The sequence below is a fragment of the Ovis aries genome, chromosome 19 (genome assembly GCF_016772045.2).
Source record: "Ovis aries strain OAR_USU_Benz2616 breed Rambouillet chromosome 19, ARS-UI_Ramb_v3.0, whole genome shotgun sequence".
Taxonomy (NCBI): Eukaryota; Metazoa; Chordata; class Mammalia; order Artiodactyla; family Bovidae; genus Ovis; species Ovis aries.
The window spans coordinates 29,983,026-30,001,094 of NC_056072.1; the positions used below are offsets into that span (position 1 = coordinate 29,983,026).

General features: G+C 47.0%; 1 protein-coding gene across 4 annotated transcripts in view; it reads left to right on the forward strand.

Moving 5' to 3' along the window:
* The first annotated feature begins 314 nt into the window (after positions 1 to 314).
* The window catches only part of EIF4E3 (eukaryotic translation initiation factor 4E family member 3), a 42,952-nt gene continuing 25,197 nt past the window's right edge, over positions 315 to 18,069 (forward strand). For all 4 annotated transcript variants that reach the window (XM_060402194.1, XM_060402193.1, XM_027958167.2 and 1 more), the window contains exons 1-2: positions 315 to 547; positions 16,092 to 16,164. In XM_060402194.1, coding sequence (XP_060258177.1) covers positions 378 to 547; positions 16,092 to 16,164 — 243 coding nt within the window. In that variant the 5' untranslated portion in view covers positions 315 to 377. The remainder of the gene's footprint in view (positions 548 to 16,091; positions 16,165 to 18,069) is intronic.

An 18,069-nucleotide genomic window follows, 5' to 3' on the forward strand; every position in this document is an offset into this window, starting at 1 on the left:
ACACATTCGTCTCGCCCGTCACCCGTCAGGCTGCGGAATCCGCCGGCTGGCCCGCTGTTCCCCCGCCCCGTAGCCTGGAATCGGGGCCCGGCGCCGCTCCCCGCTCGCTGCGGCCCGCGCGTCCGTCGGGCCCCGCACGCGGAGTCGGCGCCTGCACGAATCCGCCTCCCCCTCGCGTGGGCCGCGCTTTTGTTCGGCGGCCCCGCGCGGTCCTGCGGTGCGGCTCCCGGCCGGGCGGGCGCAGGGCCGGGCCGGGGCGGGGCGCGCGCGGGGCGGGGCGGGGCGGCCGCGGCGGGGCGGGCGGGGGCCGGGGTGACTCAGCCGCCGCTCGGCCCGCGGTCCGCGCGTCCGCCGGCCTCGCAGGCGGGGCGGAGAAAATGGCGATGCCCCCGGCCGCCGCGCCCCCCGCCGGCGCCCGGGAGCCGCCGGGGCCCCGCGCCGCCGCCCCTGCCGCCGAGCCGCCGGCCGGCCTGCAGCAGCTGTCGGCGCTGCGGCCCGAGCCGGGCGGCGTCCCGCTGCACTCGCCCTGGACCTTCTGGCTCGACAGGTGAGGGGGCGCGGGGCCCGCCGCCGGCGCCCGCCCGGCCTGCGCCGCCGCTTTGTCTCGGCGCTCGCCCGCGCCCGGTGCACCCGGGCCGCCGGCCCCGCGCCTGCCCCCGCGCCCTGCCCGGCGCCCGGCGCCCGGCCCCGCCGCGCGAGCTTGCTCAGACCCAGCTCGGAAGCCCAGGTTCGGGCCGGCGCGAGCGGCCGTCGGGCGTCCTAGGCCAGGAGAAAAACCACGCAGTCCCGAAAGTTTCGGTAGCACTCTCCCCCTTTATTTCCTTCCGAAGGAGCAGCGCCGGCGGGCGGGCATCCCAGCTGGGCGGTGGGGGATGCCGGGCCTGGCGGGGGTGGTCTGTAAAGTGGGGAGAGGGTGCTCTCTTCGCTACGCCCACGGGGTTCTTGGGGAGCTCCGGACAAGACCCTCACTGTGACGGCGCTCGGGAGAGTTGACCAGCCCCGTGGGAAGTGTGCGGCGGTGGTGTTACTATGGCACAGCGGGCGCCTGCACCCCTGCCGATGCTGCCGATGCCGATGCACCCAGCACCGATGCTGCCTCGCACACTTCTTTGAATTCTTTCTCATTCTCTGGGCAGCTATTTCTTGAGCACTTACTGGGGACCGATCCACACACCTCCTAGGTGCTGGGGATTCAGTGGTGAGCCGTGCCTCACCTTGTTAGTAGAGTGCGGACGATTGCAGCTTCCTCAGGGCCACAGCTCAAGTATCTTCTCAGAAATGCCTACCTGACTGCCGCATCGAAATTAACACTCCTCATTCCTATCACTCCTGCCCTCCCTGATCCTCTTCGTAATGTTTATAATGCTACCGAGTTGTGTTGTGTAGGAGACTGTTTATTTTCAAACTGTCTCAACCTCTCAACACTTCCCCCTCTGTTCGGGGCCAGTGAACAGGAACTCTGTACTTGGCACCTAGTAGGAGCACAAGAAATTTTTGACAAATGAATAAATGGAAGAATTGCAAAGACCCTTCTTAGTATCTGTCACGCATCCGGTGCCCAAGGCTGACACTTAAAGATTGTCCCACGAGCTTACGGAAGTTTTGATGACACTGTGTCTACTCTGGTTAAGTATTAGGAAAGCCCGGATGTGACAGTTTTCCGTGCAAGTTACTCAGTAGACACAAATCTGGTTTTTAAAAGCCTTGCGTAAAATACGCACAAGACTTTTTAAAAATGCTGTTCATCTTTTCTTAGGAAGACAGGCTCATTCCTTTCTTGCTGTTGGAATTAGCACCCCCTCTATAAGAGTTAACAGTTTGAAGTCATTGTCTCTTTCTGGAACACAAAAAAGTTAGGAGGTGGGGAAGATACAGTGAGTCTTGTTGGTTTTTTTGTTTTTTTTTTTTTAATGTTTTTACTTTCATTATGAGATGCTGAAAGAGCGTCTTACCGTCATAACAAGAATGGTTTTGGCAAACTGCAGCAGGATGAAATCATATGCGTCTTTGTTTCCAGAAGTGTGTTATGTTGCTGTACCTGGTATCTGTTTCCAAGGTGTTAAACCTGGATTCTGGTCTACATGGAGACTGTGGGCTGCTGGAAACAGTATCAAGAGAGTTTGTTTATAAACATGCACAACATTTTTAAGACCATTAATACTACATAGCATAACTTTTAAAGAATATGTGTTACTTTTTTTTTTAAGAAGTATAGTCAATGTAGAATACTACTACAGTGTACAATATAGTGATCATAATTTTTTAAAGTTACACTCTATAGTTATTATAAGACAGTGGTTTTATAGCCTATGTTGTACAATATAGCTTTATAGCTTAATACAACTTTTAAAGAATATCTGGTATCTTTGAAGATGAGAATATGGTGATTTCCGTGAAGACAGACTATAGCTTTTCTGCTGTGTATTTGCACATTTTTGTTCTCTGAAAGCCAGTAATCAAGTGAAATATGTTGTTGCCCCCATATCCAAATCTGTAACAGAAGTGGCTGTATTCATTTAGACATTATATTTAGTCTATATATCCCATAGGTTTTATTGAACTTTTCTCTAGTTCTCTGGAGATGTAGAGTGCCTCTCTTCCCCTTGAGGTTGTGAACACATTATGTTCTAGAGGTTCCCACGAATCTTTTTCCCCCAGAGAAACAAGATTGTAGAGAGGGTGGTAAGGCTCTCCGGAGAGCCCTCCACTGCACCCTTCTCCCCAGATAGCTGGTGTATGCGCTGATGAGATCAGTCTCGAGCCACACCACCCAAAGGTCTCCTGCTACTTACCAGTCTACTTATTTGGCACCTACCTCCTGGCCTGGCCTGCCTTTCAGCCTGCTGTGTAATGATGAGCGGATGACCTAGACTCCCTAGTGCCTCACCTGCATTGTTTGTGAAATGAGGATAAATAATCATAGGATACATTAGATAGGGCTGCTTGGTGGGTTACATGAGTGCTATGAGTGTAAAACACCAGCATTATTATCCAGTGCTCCCTAATAGCCCCCATCAGTGATCCTCAGGGCAGCTTGTCTGATTTCAGGGTTAGAAAGCCAGCATCCTAATGTATTCCCCTCATGGATGGATTTGAGAGTTCCCCACTCCCACCCCTACCCCCATGGAGTTGTTTGCAGTTCCAATAGTAAACTCCAGTAGGTTCTTATTTAATTAGACTGTATGGCTAAAGATTCAGACATTTGGGCGATAATTTTGGCTAGGGATGTAGGATGAAGAATTTTCCTCTCTTTTTCTGGGAATTTGAAACTCTGTCTTGTTTTGACTCTTATCGGCCACTCCTGGTTGTGTGCCTCTGAATGCTTTGTGTTTGTCTCATATTGACCCATCCCCCACCTCCTCTGAGTTTTAGCTGCAGTACTCAGTGCTCAGGCCTCTTCTTGTTCCCGTGTACACCAGTGATCTCATCCAGTCACAAGGCTTTGGGCTCCATCTGGACTGCTGGTGATTCCCAATACCCTACACTGATCCATTCAACTCCTCCTCTCCATCCCCATGTGGATGCCTGATACACATCCCAGCTCGACACGTGCCAAACTGCTTCACCTGCCCTCCCCATCTTGCCTCCTTCAACTGAGCCATCTCAAACCAGACCAGTTAACAGCAACCCATCCTTCCAGTTGTTCACCCCCCCTTACAATCTTAGAGTCACCCATGACTCTCTTTTCTCTTCTTCCTTATCTCCCCACTTTTTCTGGCCCCTTCCACATCCTCCTCCTTCCCACTGCAGCCGCTATCAACAAGGGCTATTGATTCTACCCTCAAAATATATCCAGAATCCAGTGTATTCTCACCACCTGCCTCCCAGACCCTGCACCACACCACGTCTGTCTCTTGGATGAAGAAAAGAGGATCCTCACTGCTCTTCCTGCTTCTGCTCTTGCCCCACACAGTGTGTTCCCAGCTTAGCAGCCAAAGCAGTTCCTTTAAATACCATAGTGAAAGCCAGTCACCTCTCTGCTCCCCGGTTGTCTCAAGCAAAAGCCAGAGTGGTCATCACAGCCCTTGAGACTGCAGCATTTCCTGCCCCGCTTAGGGCACCTTTCTCCTATCTCTCTCTCACTCTCTCCCTGCATGTGCCCTTCTAGTCCGCTGACTCCCTGGCTCTTTCTCCATCATCGCAAGCCTGGGACTTTGCCACTGAGGGGCCTTCCTGATGGGCTGCTCTACCCTCAGTCACATCTGCTAGGTCTGCACTTTGCTTCCCTCTAGTCTCTGCTTCAATGTCATCTCAGCAAGGCCTGCCTTGACCACTGATAGAAGCTGATGCACACCTCCTGACGCCCTCCCAGGCCCCTGCCTCCCCTTTATAGTCTCTGTAGGATTAGCATTGCTTGTCTGTCTTCTCTCACCAGAGTGTATGCTTCCAGGATTCCTCTCCCCACTGCTCTATCCTCGACTCCTAGTTGAGAGCCTAGGACAGCCTAGGTTAGCCCACACTAAACATTTAGGTGTGGCACTCAATATGCCTGCAAATTTGTAAAACTCAGCAGTGGCCACGGGACTGGAAAAGGTCAGTTTTCATTCCAATCCCAAAGAAAGGCAATACCAAAGAATGTTCATACTACCACACAATTGCACTCATCTCACACGCTAACAAAGTAATATTCAAAATTCTCCAAGCCAGGCTTCAACAGTATGTGAACCTTGAACTTCCAGATGTTCAAGCTGGGTTTAGAAAAGGCAGAGGAACCACAGATCAAATTGCCAGCTTTCTTTGGAAAGAATGATGCTAAAGCTGAAACTCCAGTACTTTGGTCACCTCATGCGAAGAGTTGACTCATTGAAAAAGACTCTGATGCTGGGAGGGATTGGGGGCAGGAGGAGAAGGGGATGACAGAGGATGAGATGGCTGGATGGCATCACTGACTCGATGGACGTGAGTCTGAGTGAACTCCGGGAGTTGGTGATGGACAGGGAGGCCTGGCTTGCTGTGATTCATGGGGTCGCAAAGAGTCGGATACGACTGAGTGACTGAACTGAGCTGAACTGGATCATGGAAAAAGCAAGAGAATTCCAGAAAAACACCTGCTTCATTGACTATGCTAAAGCCTTTGACTGTGTGGATCAGAACAAACTGTGGAAAATTCTTCAAGAGATGAGAATACCAGACCACCTCATCTGCCTCCTTAGATATCTGTATGCAGGTCAAGAACAACAGTTAGAACCAAACATGGGACAATGGACTGGTTCCAAATTGAGAAGGGAGTACATCAGCGTTGTATATTGTCACCCTGCTTATTTAACTTATATGCAGAGTACATCATGAGAAATGCTGGACTGGATGAAGCACAAGAGGGAATCAGGATTGCCAGAAGAAATATTAACAACCTCAGATACGCAGATGACACCACTGTTATGGCAGAAAGCGAAGAGAAACTAAAGAACCTCTTGATGAAATTGAAAGAGGAGAGTAAAAAAGCTGGCTTAAAATTCAGCATTCAGAAAACGAAGATCATGGCCTCTGGTCCCATCACTTCGTGGCAAATAGATGGGGAAACAATAGAAACAGTGACAGACTTTCATTTTCTTGGGCTCCAAAATCACTGCAGATGGTGACTGCAGCCATGAAATTAAAAGATGCTTGCTCCTTGAAAGAAAAGCTATAACAAACCTAGACAGCGTATTAAAAAGTAGAGATATTACTTTGCCAAGAAAGGTCCATCTAGTCAAAGCTATGATTTTTCCAGAAGTCATGTGTGGATGTGAGAGTTGGACTATAAAGAAGGCTGAGTGCTGAAGAATTGATGCTTTTGAACTGTGGTGTTGGAGAAGACTCTTGAGAGTCCCTTGGACTGCAAGGAGATCCAACCAGTCCATCCTAAAAGAAATCAGTCCTGAATATTCATTGGAAGGACTGATGCTGAAGCTGAAGCTCTAATATTTTGGCCACATGATGTGAAGAACTGACTCATTTGAAAAGACCCTGATGTTGGGAAAGATTGAAGGCAGAAGAAGGGGATGACAGAGGATGAAATGGTTGGATGGCATCACCAACTCTGTGGACATGAGTTTGAGCAAGCTCCAGGAGTTGGTGATAGACAGGGAACCCTGACATGCTGCAGTCCATGGGGTTGCAAAGAGCCGAGCATGACTAAGTGACTGAACTGAACTGGACTGACTGAAACATTTAGGAGGCTATTGAAATCTACCCTCAGTGACTTTCCCTTCAGGAGAAGGGGATGATTTTACTCTAATTATCATTTGCAAATCTGCATCCTAACCCTGACCCCGCTCCTGAGTTCTTATACCCAGAACCATCCCTGTGATGGTCAGCACCGCCACGTCCTACCTGGCATCCCCTTCTTCCTCAGATGCCCTTCCCCCTCCAGTTCTTACTTCACATTGTCCATTTACTCTGGGAAGACTTGCTCCAAGCCTAAGCCGTCCCCTCCTCTCCACATTCCTCCCTCTGCACTCCGTGCTCCTCTCCAGCCTCAGTCACACTGTAGCTTCTTGCTCCCAAGCCTGTCCTTTCTCCAGGCATCTCGCACACCTTCAGAGTTAGCCTTCTAAGGGACACCTGACCTCAGCCTTTCTGCCCCTCTGTTCTGCCACAGTAGTCAATGTTGACTCTGTCTCTCATCACCTAAGGGTGCCTCCGTCATGGAACTGTGTGCTCCAGATAGGTAGAGTTGTGGATCTCCACCCCTGCTTCTACCAGGGCAGGTCTGATTGGTTTTGGTGGTGGTGGGTTTTAGATGTGAGCCACATTCATTTGAAAAAAGCATTCCTCAGCTTTGAAAAAATTAAAACCATAGGTTTGCAGATTATGGTACAAACTTCTTTATGGTACAAACTTCATTTAATGTGAAACTCGCCTCATCACCTATGTCTCCCCAATTCCATTATGTCACTCACTCTGTCTGTTCTTTCTGGTGACAGCAGATGCCTGCCCCTTCTCCTGGATAAACCATGGACTTGCCAGCCTCTGAGATATATCTCATGATATTACTTCTGCTTGGGGTGCCCTTCTTCCCTTCTTCTACCTGAAAACCTGCCTCGCATGCTTTGAGGCCTTTCTGAGATGCCTGCTCTGTAATTGTCCTTAATTACACAACAGCCCTTGGCCCCGGCGGGGTTAAGTGCACCTCCTTTGTGTCCCTGCAGCATTTTTATAGCCTGTATTTGTGTTGAGGATTGTTGATGCCTCTTCTGTCCCTCCCTTCTGATCACGAGACACGTAACTGCCTCGTGTCTTGACTCCCAGAAGGAAGTGCACCTTACGGTGTGCATTGGAGGTACTTAGTGAGTATTTGTGTTCTTGTGTTTTTGACCACAACTGTGGGCCCTCTCTACATCGCCCACTAGCTCCACCCCGTCAGTTGAAATACAGGCCCTCACCCTGCCCTAGACCTACCGCATCAGACCTCTGGCGTGACATGAGCATTTGGAACACGGATGCATTAGGTGCCTCACGTGACAGTTACTGTTGTACTTACTGATCAGATTACTTAAGCATATCAGTTGCCAGAGACTGTTGTAGCTGCTGAGAACGCAAAGATGACAGCATGGGCCTGGGCGTCCTAGGAGCTCCAGGGGGAGCTCTGTCTGCCTCGGTAGCATCGATGAAGAGTTTGGTGCGGGACCCGCCTTCCAGGGTGAAGTGTGTCCAAGGGCATTCTGGTGGTGGCTCCATAATAACGGGCATGATGGGGGCAGGGTGGGACCAGGCTTGACACGAGGACCCCCAGAATGTCCTTCCTCATCCCAGAGTGGCCTGCTGGGTCTAAGTGCGGGCGGGTGACAGGGAGAGAGGAACTGGCTTCTCGACTTCTCCTCTTCTTTTTCTCCATTCTTGCCTTTCTGAACCCACAAACTCTCTTACTTGCCAGGATTTTATTTTCTGTAAGAGGCAAGTATTTCTGGGTACTTCAGGCAGGGAAAAGCCCAGACCTTGGGGGCTCACAGCCTGTCACCTGTGGGTCAGTATCTGCAGGAAGCAGACAGGCCTGAGGACCTTAGACATCCTCACTCAGAAAACTTACCAGTCCTTAGCTGGTATATGGTAGCTTCTTGAAAATATATTTTCCTGCTTTCAGAGTAACAGATGCCATTTCCTTATTTCCAAACCTAAGGCAGCTGGTGAGACCTCAGTGACCTGTCACGATGACAGTTCAGAGTCTGGCCTTTTCACTTCCGCTGTCAGCTCTAACACTGTTACAGCTTCTTTTTCCCCCATCCTCTGTGTACTAAAGGATTCATCACATATCTACATCAAAGAGGCATAGTTGTGGCCATCAGGGAGCTCATAGGCCAAGAGTGACAGTAGATAGAAGCAGGGAAAAATCAAACTCAAACATGCAAAGATGAAACATTTAGATTATGTGGCTAGTTTCAGCAGATGCACTCTTAAATGTTATTAATAGGCTCTTGCCCATTTTTGCAAGTGACTCTTTCTCAAACAGGAAGCTGATGTAGCCACAAGCCACAGATCTATCTAAAAGTGATTAAAATGCAATCATCTCTAATGGGGTGAATGACAGGCAAGGGACATCCTTCCTTGTGTATCTGGGCTTGTGCAGGTTTTCTCTGTGACAGCCGAGCCTGACGTGAGTAAATTCAGCAAGAAGACTGGCTTTTAGGAGTCATACCCCTGGCTTTAAAATTTTCCCCATTTAAGTTATTTTCCTGGCTGAAATGAAATGATCTCTCATAAAAATAAGGTGAAGTCATCGTTTATCTTTGCACCAAATGTTTATTGTGTACATGTGTGCACTGTACGTGTGTTTCCATAACTTGGTTGTCCTGTACCATATGTAAAGCTTTAAACACCTTGTTTTTCACTTTAACCAATGGATATTCACTGCTGTTTATTCAGTGCAATGGGCAAATGACTGGAGCTATATGTGGTTATTCACGGAATCCTCACAATACTGGAGTGGGCCATATAGCAACATTTTGCATAGGAGATGCTTTAGGCCCAGAGAAGTAACTTACCTGAGGTCACAAAGCTAACGTAGAACAGAAACAGGATTTGGAGTAAGGACTGTGTGACCCCAAGCACCAGCATCCCTCACTGCACTGAACACTGCTTCCCTGTGAGTACGATCGGTGAATGGCACACAGTTCCCCCTTGGTCCATAGCTTTAGATATGGGAGCTGGGCTGGACTTCTCAAATAAGCAAACTGGGGGCCAGTGTTACAGGAAACACATAAGCCAAGGACTCCTTGTTTCAAAATCGGCAGAGAAAAAGAAGAGAGTCCCACCTAAAACTCATATTTAAGTGCTTTTATAGAATTGTCCTTTACATTTTAATGGTAAACATGTCTTAATCATCTCTTTGGATGATTGAAAAAATATCATTATTTTCATAGATGCTTTTGTTTCCCAATGATTTTTTTTTTCCATTTTTCTGATGAGGCTGTCTATAGCTGATTTAGTTTAAAAGAATTTTTTTTGGATATAGTTGCTTTACAATGTTACTGTACAGCAAAGTGAATGAATCATTAGATTTTATTTCGCATTTCTTGTAGTGATTTGCTTTAGATGATGTAAGTCAGGAAACATCAAACTTGAATGTACAGACAAATTCCCTGGGATTCAGTAGGTGTCAAGTGGGGCCTGGAGACTCTGAAGCTCTAACAAGCTCCTGGGTGATGCTGCTCGTTGAGAGACTACAGTTTAAGTGGCACGGATGTGGGCAGGGTTTGGGGAAACCTTTCTAGCTTCTTTCCTTTATTGGAAGCATCTCCAGGAATCCAGGTCCCTGGTAAGGGGTGCTGTGCTCCACTGAGAGTTAGCTAGGCAATGGTTCACATCATTTCCTTAAGTACTTACGAAGGGAGTAAGTTCCTCTGTCTGCATGAGTTTTATTTCTGAGCTGAGCCTGCAGCAGCCAGGTGGGGTTTAGGAGGAAGCACATTTGGATTGTTGGCAGGTCGGGGTGCAGGGTTGCAACATGCAGGAGAATTGAGAATGTGTTTGGTCCAGAGTTGTGTTCACAGCACCAAGCAGAGTAGCGGTAGTGCCAGAAGTGATCACTTTAGGTTAGTGACAGAGCCGGGTTGCCAGGGACTCTAGGTTCTGGTATCAACTCTGCCACTAGTCAGCCATGAGGCTCTGGGCAAGTCACTGTTCTCAGATTTAGTTTGCTTATCTGCAAAGTGGGATTGTAACCATTATTTAATTAAGAATTTAATTAATTAATAATTAAATACTGCTTAATTAATGATGCATACACATGGCACATGATGTGTGGTCTTTTTACCTACTGGGAGTGCAATAAGTATCTCTGGAATAAGAGAGGATAAAAATGCTTTGAAGTGTCTCAGACTTCAGTTGAGCTAAATGAGTTCTGTCTTGCGGAGATTCTCAGGGACCTGCTTCAATGAGTACATAAACATGACTTGTAAATAGCACATTACATTTTTGCATATAAATGATAGTTATGTGCCTGGAAACCACTTAAGTAGAATAGTTGGTCCAACTTACCAAAATTCCTGCCTTCTCCTAACTCCCCAAATGGGAACAGATTTTAACTGATTTCACATAGAGAAACTTAAGATGCATATGTTGTTATTCTGTCGTTAAGTTGAAGAGACACGGAAGTAATATAAAGCTGGATTTGGGCATTTTGTAAGTTTAAGGGTTCCCCTGACATCTTTTATTAATCATCTCTTTGGCAGACCTGGAAGCATTCCTTCCCACTTCTGCCTTGACCATCAGCTTCGGATTCACCAAGTCCAAGTGGAAGCAGCTCATGGAAACTGTGGCCTTAAGCCCAGAGAGACTGGCACCCTATGGGCTTTCTTTTCTAAGGATGAATCCAGGAGGTTCTAGGCTCTGTGTAACTCTCGCAGAGTTCTTGGAATTTTTGCTCTCTGTCCCACAGATGAGAAAATGCACTTGCTGTCTCTTAGCTCTGATTGCTTCCTCCTCTGTTCCTCTTCTGCTGCTGGTGGTGATGACAGCAACCATTGCTTCTTAGATACTAGGCTCTGTGGAAATACTTCATGTGCATTCACTCGCGTAGTCTAAGTAGAACAGCAATGAGGGGTAGAGCCCATGTTCCTCGGAAAGGGGAAGCGAGGATCAGAAGAGTCAGGCTTGTCACACAGCTGGTGGGTGGCAGAGCTGGGAACTCAGATCTGTCAACTTCAAACCCATCTGCTCTCCTGCCTTCCTGCTGCAGGCCAGTGTGACTCTTGTTTGGTAAATTATCTTAAAATTATGACCTGCAGATGTGTTCCTCCTGAATTAGGTTCCTTGTATCCCATTTGGGGATATCATTGTTGCCAGGCGTCCTGGTGACATGGATCCCTGTCATGTGTCTCTGATTCTCCCCCCTCCCAGTAGTGTGGCTTGATGGGTGATGATGGAGGAGAGAATCACAGGCTATAGCAGTGGGTGGGCCCAAGGAGGGAGCGGGTCATCTAAGAAGGGCTGAGAGGGGATTGCCCTAAGATGTGTTATCTGTGACTACCAGTGTTGACAGTGACTGCTTGTTTTTTACTGAGAAGCAGACTCATCCAAGAGGAAGATTCTAGGCATCAGAGCCAGAGAGACCAGGAGAGGAACCCAGATCTTCTACTTAACAAAACATGTACAGAGTTCAAAACATGCTTAGTTTTGAACTCTGTACATGGAGACAGTGGTACGAGTACCCTGGCAGGATTGCTATAAGGAATAGAGATCTATATATGCAAAGCCTTGTCATATAGTACAGGCTCAATAATAGGAAGCTGTTATTACATTGCTGTCATTAAATCACAAGAGAAACTTCTAGTGAGACAGTTCAGACTCCTTGACCTGATCCATCCAGGAGACATTTATCATCCCATTGCTGCATTCTCAGCTCTGGCTGTGTGCTGTGGGGAGCAGATGTAGTGTTTAAAGAATGTGAAAATAGGTCCTGACTCCTTGGTTCTGTGATTTTCCACAGCTTTGGCTGTATGGCCTTCTAGAAATGGACATAGTCAATGTGTATATTTCTTTCTCAACTTTTTATCCCACTTCTTGCCTCCCAGGCCCGCCCCCCCCCCGCCCCCGCCGCCCCGCTACCGCCAACCAAAAAAAGTATCTAACTGTTATTTCTTAGCCTTCAGATATTTGGGGAATTCAGAGGGGGCAGGGGTGCTTAGTTCTAGAACACACACTCCTGAGGACAAGGACTTTGTCTAGATTGATCACTGTTGTACCCCCGTCAGCTAAAAGAGGTGTGCAATGAGTCTTAGTTGATTGAACAAATTATGTCTTCCCAGGCCTTCTTATATGTCTGCGGCTGGGTTTCTCAGCGTGGACTCTCGACAGTTTGGACCTGATCGTGCTTCGTTGTGGGGGCGGTCCGGTCCACCATGGGAGGGTCCAGAGCACCCCTGTCTCTTACGCACTCAGTGCCAGTAGCACCCTCCCCGTTGTAATAGCCAGAAATGTCTCTGGATGTTGCCAAAAAACCTTCTCTCCAGAGGCCACATCACCCTTAGGTGGGCACCCTTGGTCTACAGAGAGGGGTTTGGGTTAGGGTTCTGTTGAGAGGTTTGGGGTTTTTTTAACATGAAGAAAGTAAAAAGATTTAAGATGTGAGAATGTACTATATGCGTGATAGCAGTAAAAAAAAAAAAAAGAAAAAAAAAGTTTCATTGAAATCCACTACAAACACTTCCCTTCCAGTTGCTGCAACTGTCTGTCAGAGGAAGTGGAAAGAGAAGGTGCGGGCTGGGCTGAGGCTGTGCCAGGAACCGCCGGCAACTGCTGCTTAAAGAAACAGTAACTCTCGATGGTACAGCTTCCAGTTCAGTTTGGAATCAGCAAGTCCAGTACAGATTAACCTGTTTACAAGGCAGTTCACTTACACATCTTGGCCAGTTGGCCTTTTTAAGATCGATTCTGTGATATTTGGCCCAGTATTGCTTGTTAAAGATAGCTGAGGTTCAGGCATGAGGTGTAGGCTTTCTCGTGACTGTCCGAATCAAATTTGGCTTAAAGAAGAATGAGTTTTTTAATACTGGCTAAGCCAATTCACTACTATCAGAAGCATTGTTTTCTTACTTTGACACCTGGGTATTCATAAAACTGTCCAGCAGCTGGAAAGAACATTGAAAATCAGAGAATCTGACCTCCTTCATTAAGAAATTAGAAAACTCATCTTCCATAGAAGCTGACTCTTTTCCTTTCAAGCACCAATGCATCAAGAACTTGAGATACTAATCAGAATAGAGCTTTTGTTGTGCATGATCCTATTACTTTTAGCGAGGGCCTTCTCTACCTTGCTCTATTGCAGAGACTATTCTAAGAAAGGAATATGGACACAGTCTTGTATTAAAAGTATAGCATTCAGCAAAAACAGCCTTGATGGGAACACACCAAGAGTCATTTGTGAAACTCCATTAAAAATGTAAGTGTGTAGATGGTATAACTGGACAGTTTAGCAGTGAGGTTGTAAACAGCAGGAAATCTCAGGTTACCTGTATTCAGGTGAGGTTTCTGTGGCTTGGGACACATTACCAAACCTCTGCAGGCACTGGGCAGCTCACCTGTAAGATGGTGACAAGTAAGAATGACATCTAAGTACGTTCACTGGTGGGAATTCGGCGCTGTAGTGAAGGTGACTTGCTTATTAGCATATAAGCAGGAGTTGAGTTCACACACCCCAGCCCCTGACATCGTCGTCATGCCCTGAGAAGCGTTGCCTCGTCGTCTCATGCTGTAGCCCTTCTCAGACTCTAGAAATCAGATTTCTTCGAAAGACTTGAGCAGTGGAGCTTTGTGTAATTGTCTCCTGTACTGGAATGTGAGTAAAAGACCAGAACGTGGAGACAGAGACAGATAAAGTAAAGGCTTATCAGTGATTTATTTCCTAGGTTAAATAGTGATATCCTCACGTTGTATTTGCTTAAATTGACATCATGCTGTATGAGGTGAACCCTCAAATTATAACTGTTCTAAACCATCATAAATTGAATGATAACTTTAGAAGTTAGCAAAAATTCAAAATGCACAGTTTTAAAAATGAAGAAAAAGCTAGGTACATTTTCCTACCTTTGGACCGTCACTTTTCCCCCATACCCCATTAAGGACAGAACCTGTACATGATTTGCTCTGTGCCTTGGGCAGTCAGGGATATATTTGCTGGGAATAGTTGGTGGAGACGTCAGCTAAACTCTTCAAAGGAAGAAAAGTCTTTGTTAGAATAAATGCCAGTAAATTTTCCTATAAAAGCAGTAGATTGTTCATGGGAAAATCTGTTCAGAAAAGGTTAAAGTTTGGGTTTTGTTTTTAAGTGTTTCACCCAGTTCCTTTGTAATTTAAGCCTCAAACAGCATGTGTGTGTGCTAAATCACTTCAGTGGCGTCTGACTTTTTATGACCCCATCGACTGTAACCCGCCAGGCTCTGCTGTCCATGGGATTTTCCAAGTAAGAATACTGGAGTGGGTTGCCGTTTCCTTCTCCAGGGGATTTTCCTGACGCAGGAAATTGAACCTGCATCTCCTGCATTGCTAAGCACATTGAGGAAGCCTAAAGCTTGTATTAAATAGCAATTCAGTGTTTATCTGAGTCAGCCCTTCAGTTCCTTGAGCAGCGCAGATACACGGAGGCACTGTGGGCCAGGGACCGTTGCTGCAGATGCTGATCGAGTCCTCTCTCTTCGCTGCACTCCGTAGTAGCGTAGTGTAGTAACGACACGGTTTTTAGGCTTCCAGTCTGGCAGCAAAATGCAAACATGGTGGTTATTGTAGCTTTGCTTTTGTTAAACACAGTGTCCAACGCACTCATGATAACTAGAACAGAGTCGCACACCCTGGTGCTTTGGGGAAGATTTATTTAACGGGCTCTACCTGATCACCAGGGTCCCTGTTCACCCCCACACTAGTCCGTAACTGTACTTCCTTTTGACCTCCAGGCCAGGGAGCTGTGTCCAGAAGTGCGTTTTTTATATCAGGTTTGACACCCAGGTCCGTATGATTGGCCCATAGTTCCTGGACTGTCGTCTGCAGAGCTTGGCCCCCTGGTGCCTGATGCTCACCCCATAGCTGGGCGGGACCCTCTGCTCTGCCATCCCCTGCACCTCTGAGCTGGGTCGGTTTGGGGCACATTTCTAGCTGGGAAGTTCAGCATCTTGAAGTTCCCTCTCGGAGGGTCAGCACTGGTAAAGAGCATTCTTTTTATAGGTTCCAGACTCTTACGGGTCGGCTGGGAACCAGTGCGTGCTCCTCACCACAAACCTGAGTTCTTACCAACAATCAGACATGGGGCTGTGGTGCATTACTTGAATTTTTAAATCTTAGGCATGATGTAGCTGGATCTGAACTTTGCTGAGCAAGACCTGCTAATTCAGTGTAGGGAGAAAGGAAAGATGGCCGGGTTGCAGAGGCTTCACTTCTGCACATAGATGAGCACGTGTCCCGTTACCCCTGACCCAGGACACAGTGTGGGTAAAACAGCGGTGGATGGGTCTTCTGGTGAGTAAGCCTGTAGTGTGTTGCCATCTAGTGGAACCTATGGCAAACTAAAGATTAATGTATTCTGACTGCAGAGTTCACCAGAGCTAATTACATCAGCCGGAGAAAATAACTGAAAAGTGTTTTGGAAACACGCAAATTCGGGTGAAACAAAAAAGTTGGAGTGACTTTTAGTAATCATGTTTTCTTAACGTTGGCAAAAGATCAGCCCGTTTCTCAAGAGTTCATGAATATTTACCACCAGGGACCTAACAAGTTTTTCAAACACATAACCAGATCAGGACCACACACTGTCATTGTCGTCTATACAACAGGCCCAGTTTCCCATTCAAAGTCCTCGACAAACGAGGCTTGGTTACCACCCGGTTATTTTAGTATTTTTTAGACGGTGATTTTAAGGTTTCAAATACCTTTCTCGCTTACATTTCCACTTTTCCTGTTAAATTTCCACAGGGTAAATATGTTTGTTTTTAGAAGAAGCAAGCACCTGACTTGACAAAGTAGGAGTTCCACACTTTAAATTCTAACTAGCATCCCAGACGTGTCTGCTTCTGCGGTTTCAGACCCGGTTGGTGTGCAGGCCTGCAGACTTAACACCGTGGAATGTTTCATGAACACTGACTCCTTATTCTCCTTGTTTCTTTGCTCTTTGGCTTCTGTTTGCCTAGATCCCTCCCTGGTGCCACAGCAGCTGAGTGCGCATCAAATCTGAAGAAAATCTACACAGTACAAACCGTACAGGTAAGACCAAGAAACCTGCTGTTTGGGGAAGCTTACCCATTCAACCTGAGACCTGCCGCTGAGCTAGCAGCACCCACCCCGACTCTGCCCTGGCCTCAGCCCTCGGGTTCATTCCGGCAGAGCTTCCCTCAGCCATGTCTGCCCCAGAGGCAGCTGATCACACTACGCTTCTCTTGGTGACCTATAGGATGTTATCTCGACTTCAGTGTTTCCCCAACCCTCACAAACAGCAGTGTGTGGCATTGCTTTGACGATATCAGGCTGTGTCCCATTCAAACACCAGCTCAGCCATTCCCTTCCTGGGCTCTGTTGGCCATCAGTGAGAGGCCCTGGCACCCGCTTGCAGGGTTATCATAAGAAGGGTCACGGGTCACACTGGGAGGACAGGACAGTGTTGAGCAAGAAGGTGGAAAGTGTCAGACCTGTTTCGTACTTCCACATTCGAGTTCCATCGTCCTGAGTATCAGCCCTTTAATTGCTGTGAAACTGGTGTTGTGGTAGCACCTGCCTCCATGGGTGTTTGTGAGGACTGAGCGAGATGATGTCTTTACCAGGTTTCATGGGAAACCTGGCTCTCAGCAAATGTGGGCTCTTAGATCTCTTAGTTCGTTCTCTATCCAACTCTTAGGATGAACATTAAAAAAAAACATACAAAAAAACTGGTTTATTTAGTCGATCACATTACTGTTTTGTTCCAGGGAAAATTCTATCAAGTTTCTCTCGCTTTTCTAGTTTAATACATTGTTGAACACAAAATACGGCTTTTAGGCCTGCTTCATACTTCCATTGACTATATGTCCTGAATTTTCTAGAAGGCCCAGTCTAAATCATTTGTGTGTTCTGCCCCTAAATCTTTTAATATCTTAGAAATTTCAATACATTGGTGTTTAGACTGTGTCTCTCTGGCAACCTCTCACAGTAGCACAGAGATCCTATATTCAGATGCTTCTGCGCCTGTCTGGTTCAGAAAATTTAGGGCTCAGGAATCTGATTGTAAGTGCCTTGCCAGCCACAGAAGACCCTAAGCGGGGTGTAAAAACACAGTCGCAACCACAGGCCGTTTCTGATCTGGTTGAGAAAATGACATAGGCATGTGGAAAGCAGAATAACAGAGCTGCTGTAAATAACCAGTGCCAAGTGCAAGCAGTGTCACAAGGCAGTACACGGGCCACTGTCCAGAGGGACAGATGCTCTCAGAGCCTGGGAAAGGCTACCCCTCCCTTCTCCCTGTGGTGACATTATGGGCCTTGTTACTTCTCCGCAGTGCCACTGTGTAAACCTCCGAGCACTTGATTCTAAACCTGTCCTCATGTAGAAGTTCTTAGATCACGCTGGTTTTATCTGTCTATTTTTTTTTTTGAGGTCCTCTTTAGACTTTTTCCACACTTATTATGACATTGGATCATCAGAACTCTGCCTGGGATTCCAGGAAGACATTGGTACAGTCACACTGAGGGATCAGTTTGTTTCCCTGACCCTGCGTGAAGACAACAGAGCGTTGGTTGAACCTTGATATCTGGCAGCAAGTGACTTAGGACCTTCAGGGACCAATTTAAATTTCCCAGGCCAGCACATACTAGGAAATACTTTCAAATAAACTTTATTGGGATATAATTTAGCAGGTTTCTGAAGTGTATAGTTTGATAAATTTTGGCAAAGATACACAAGGATGAACTATCACTAGGATCAAGATAAAAAATTTTCATCCTGCCTTAAAATTCCTTCATGCCCTTGCCTTCTGATCCTTCTTTTCCAGAAGCAATCACTACTCACATTTCTGTCACCATGCCTTAGTTTTGTCTTTTATTGAACCTCGTATAAATGGAATCACAGTATTTTGTGTTGTGTCTGATTCCTTTCGCTTCATAAATACTGAAGGATCAAATGAGTGATTGAGGAATTAAT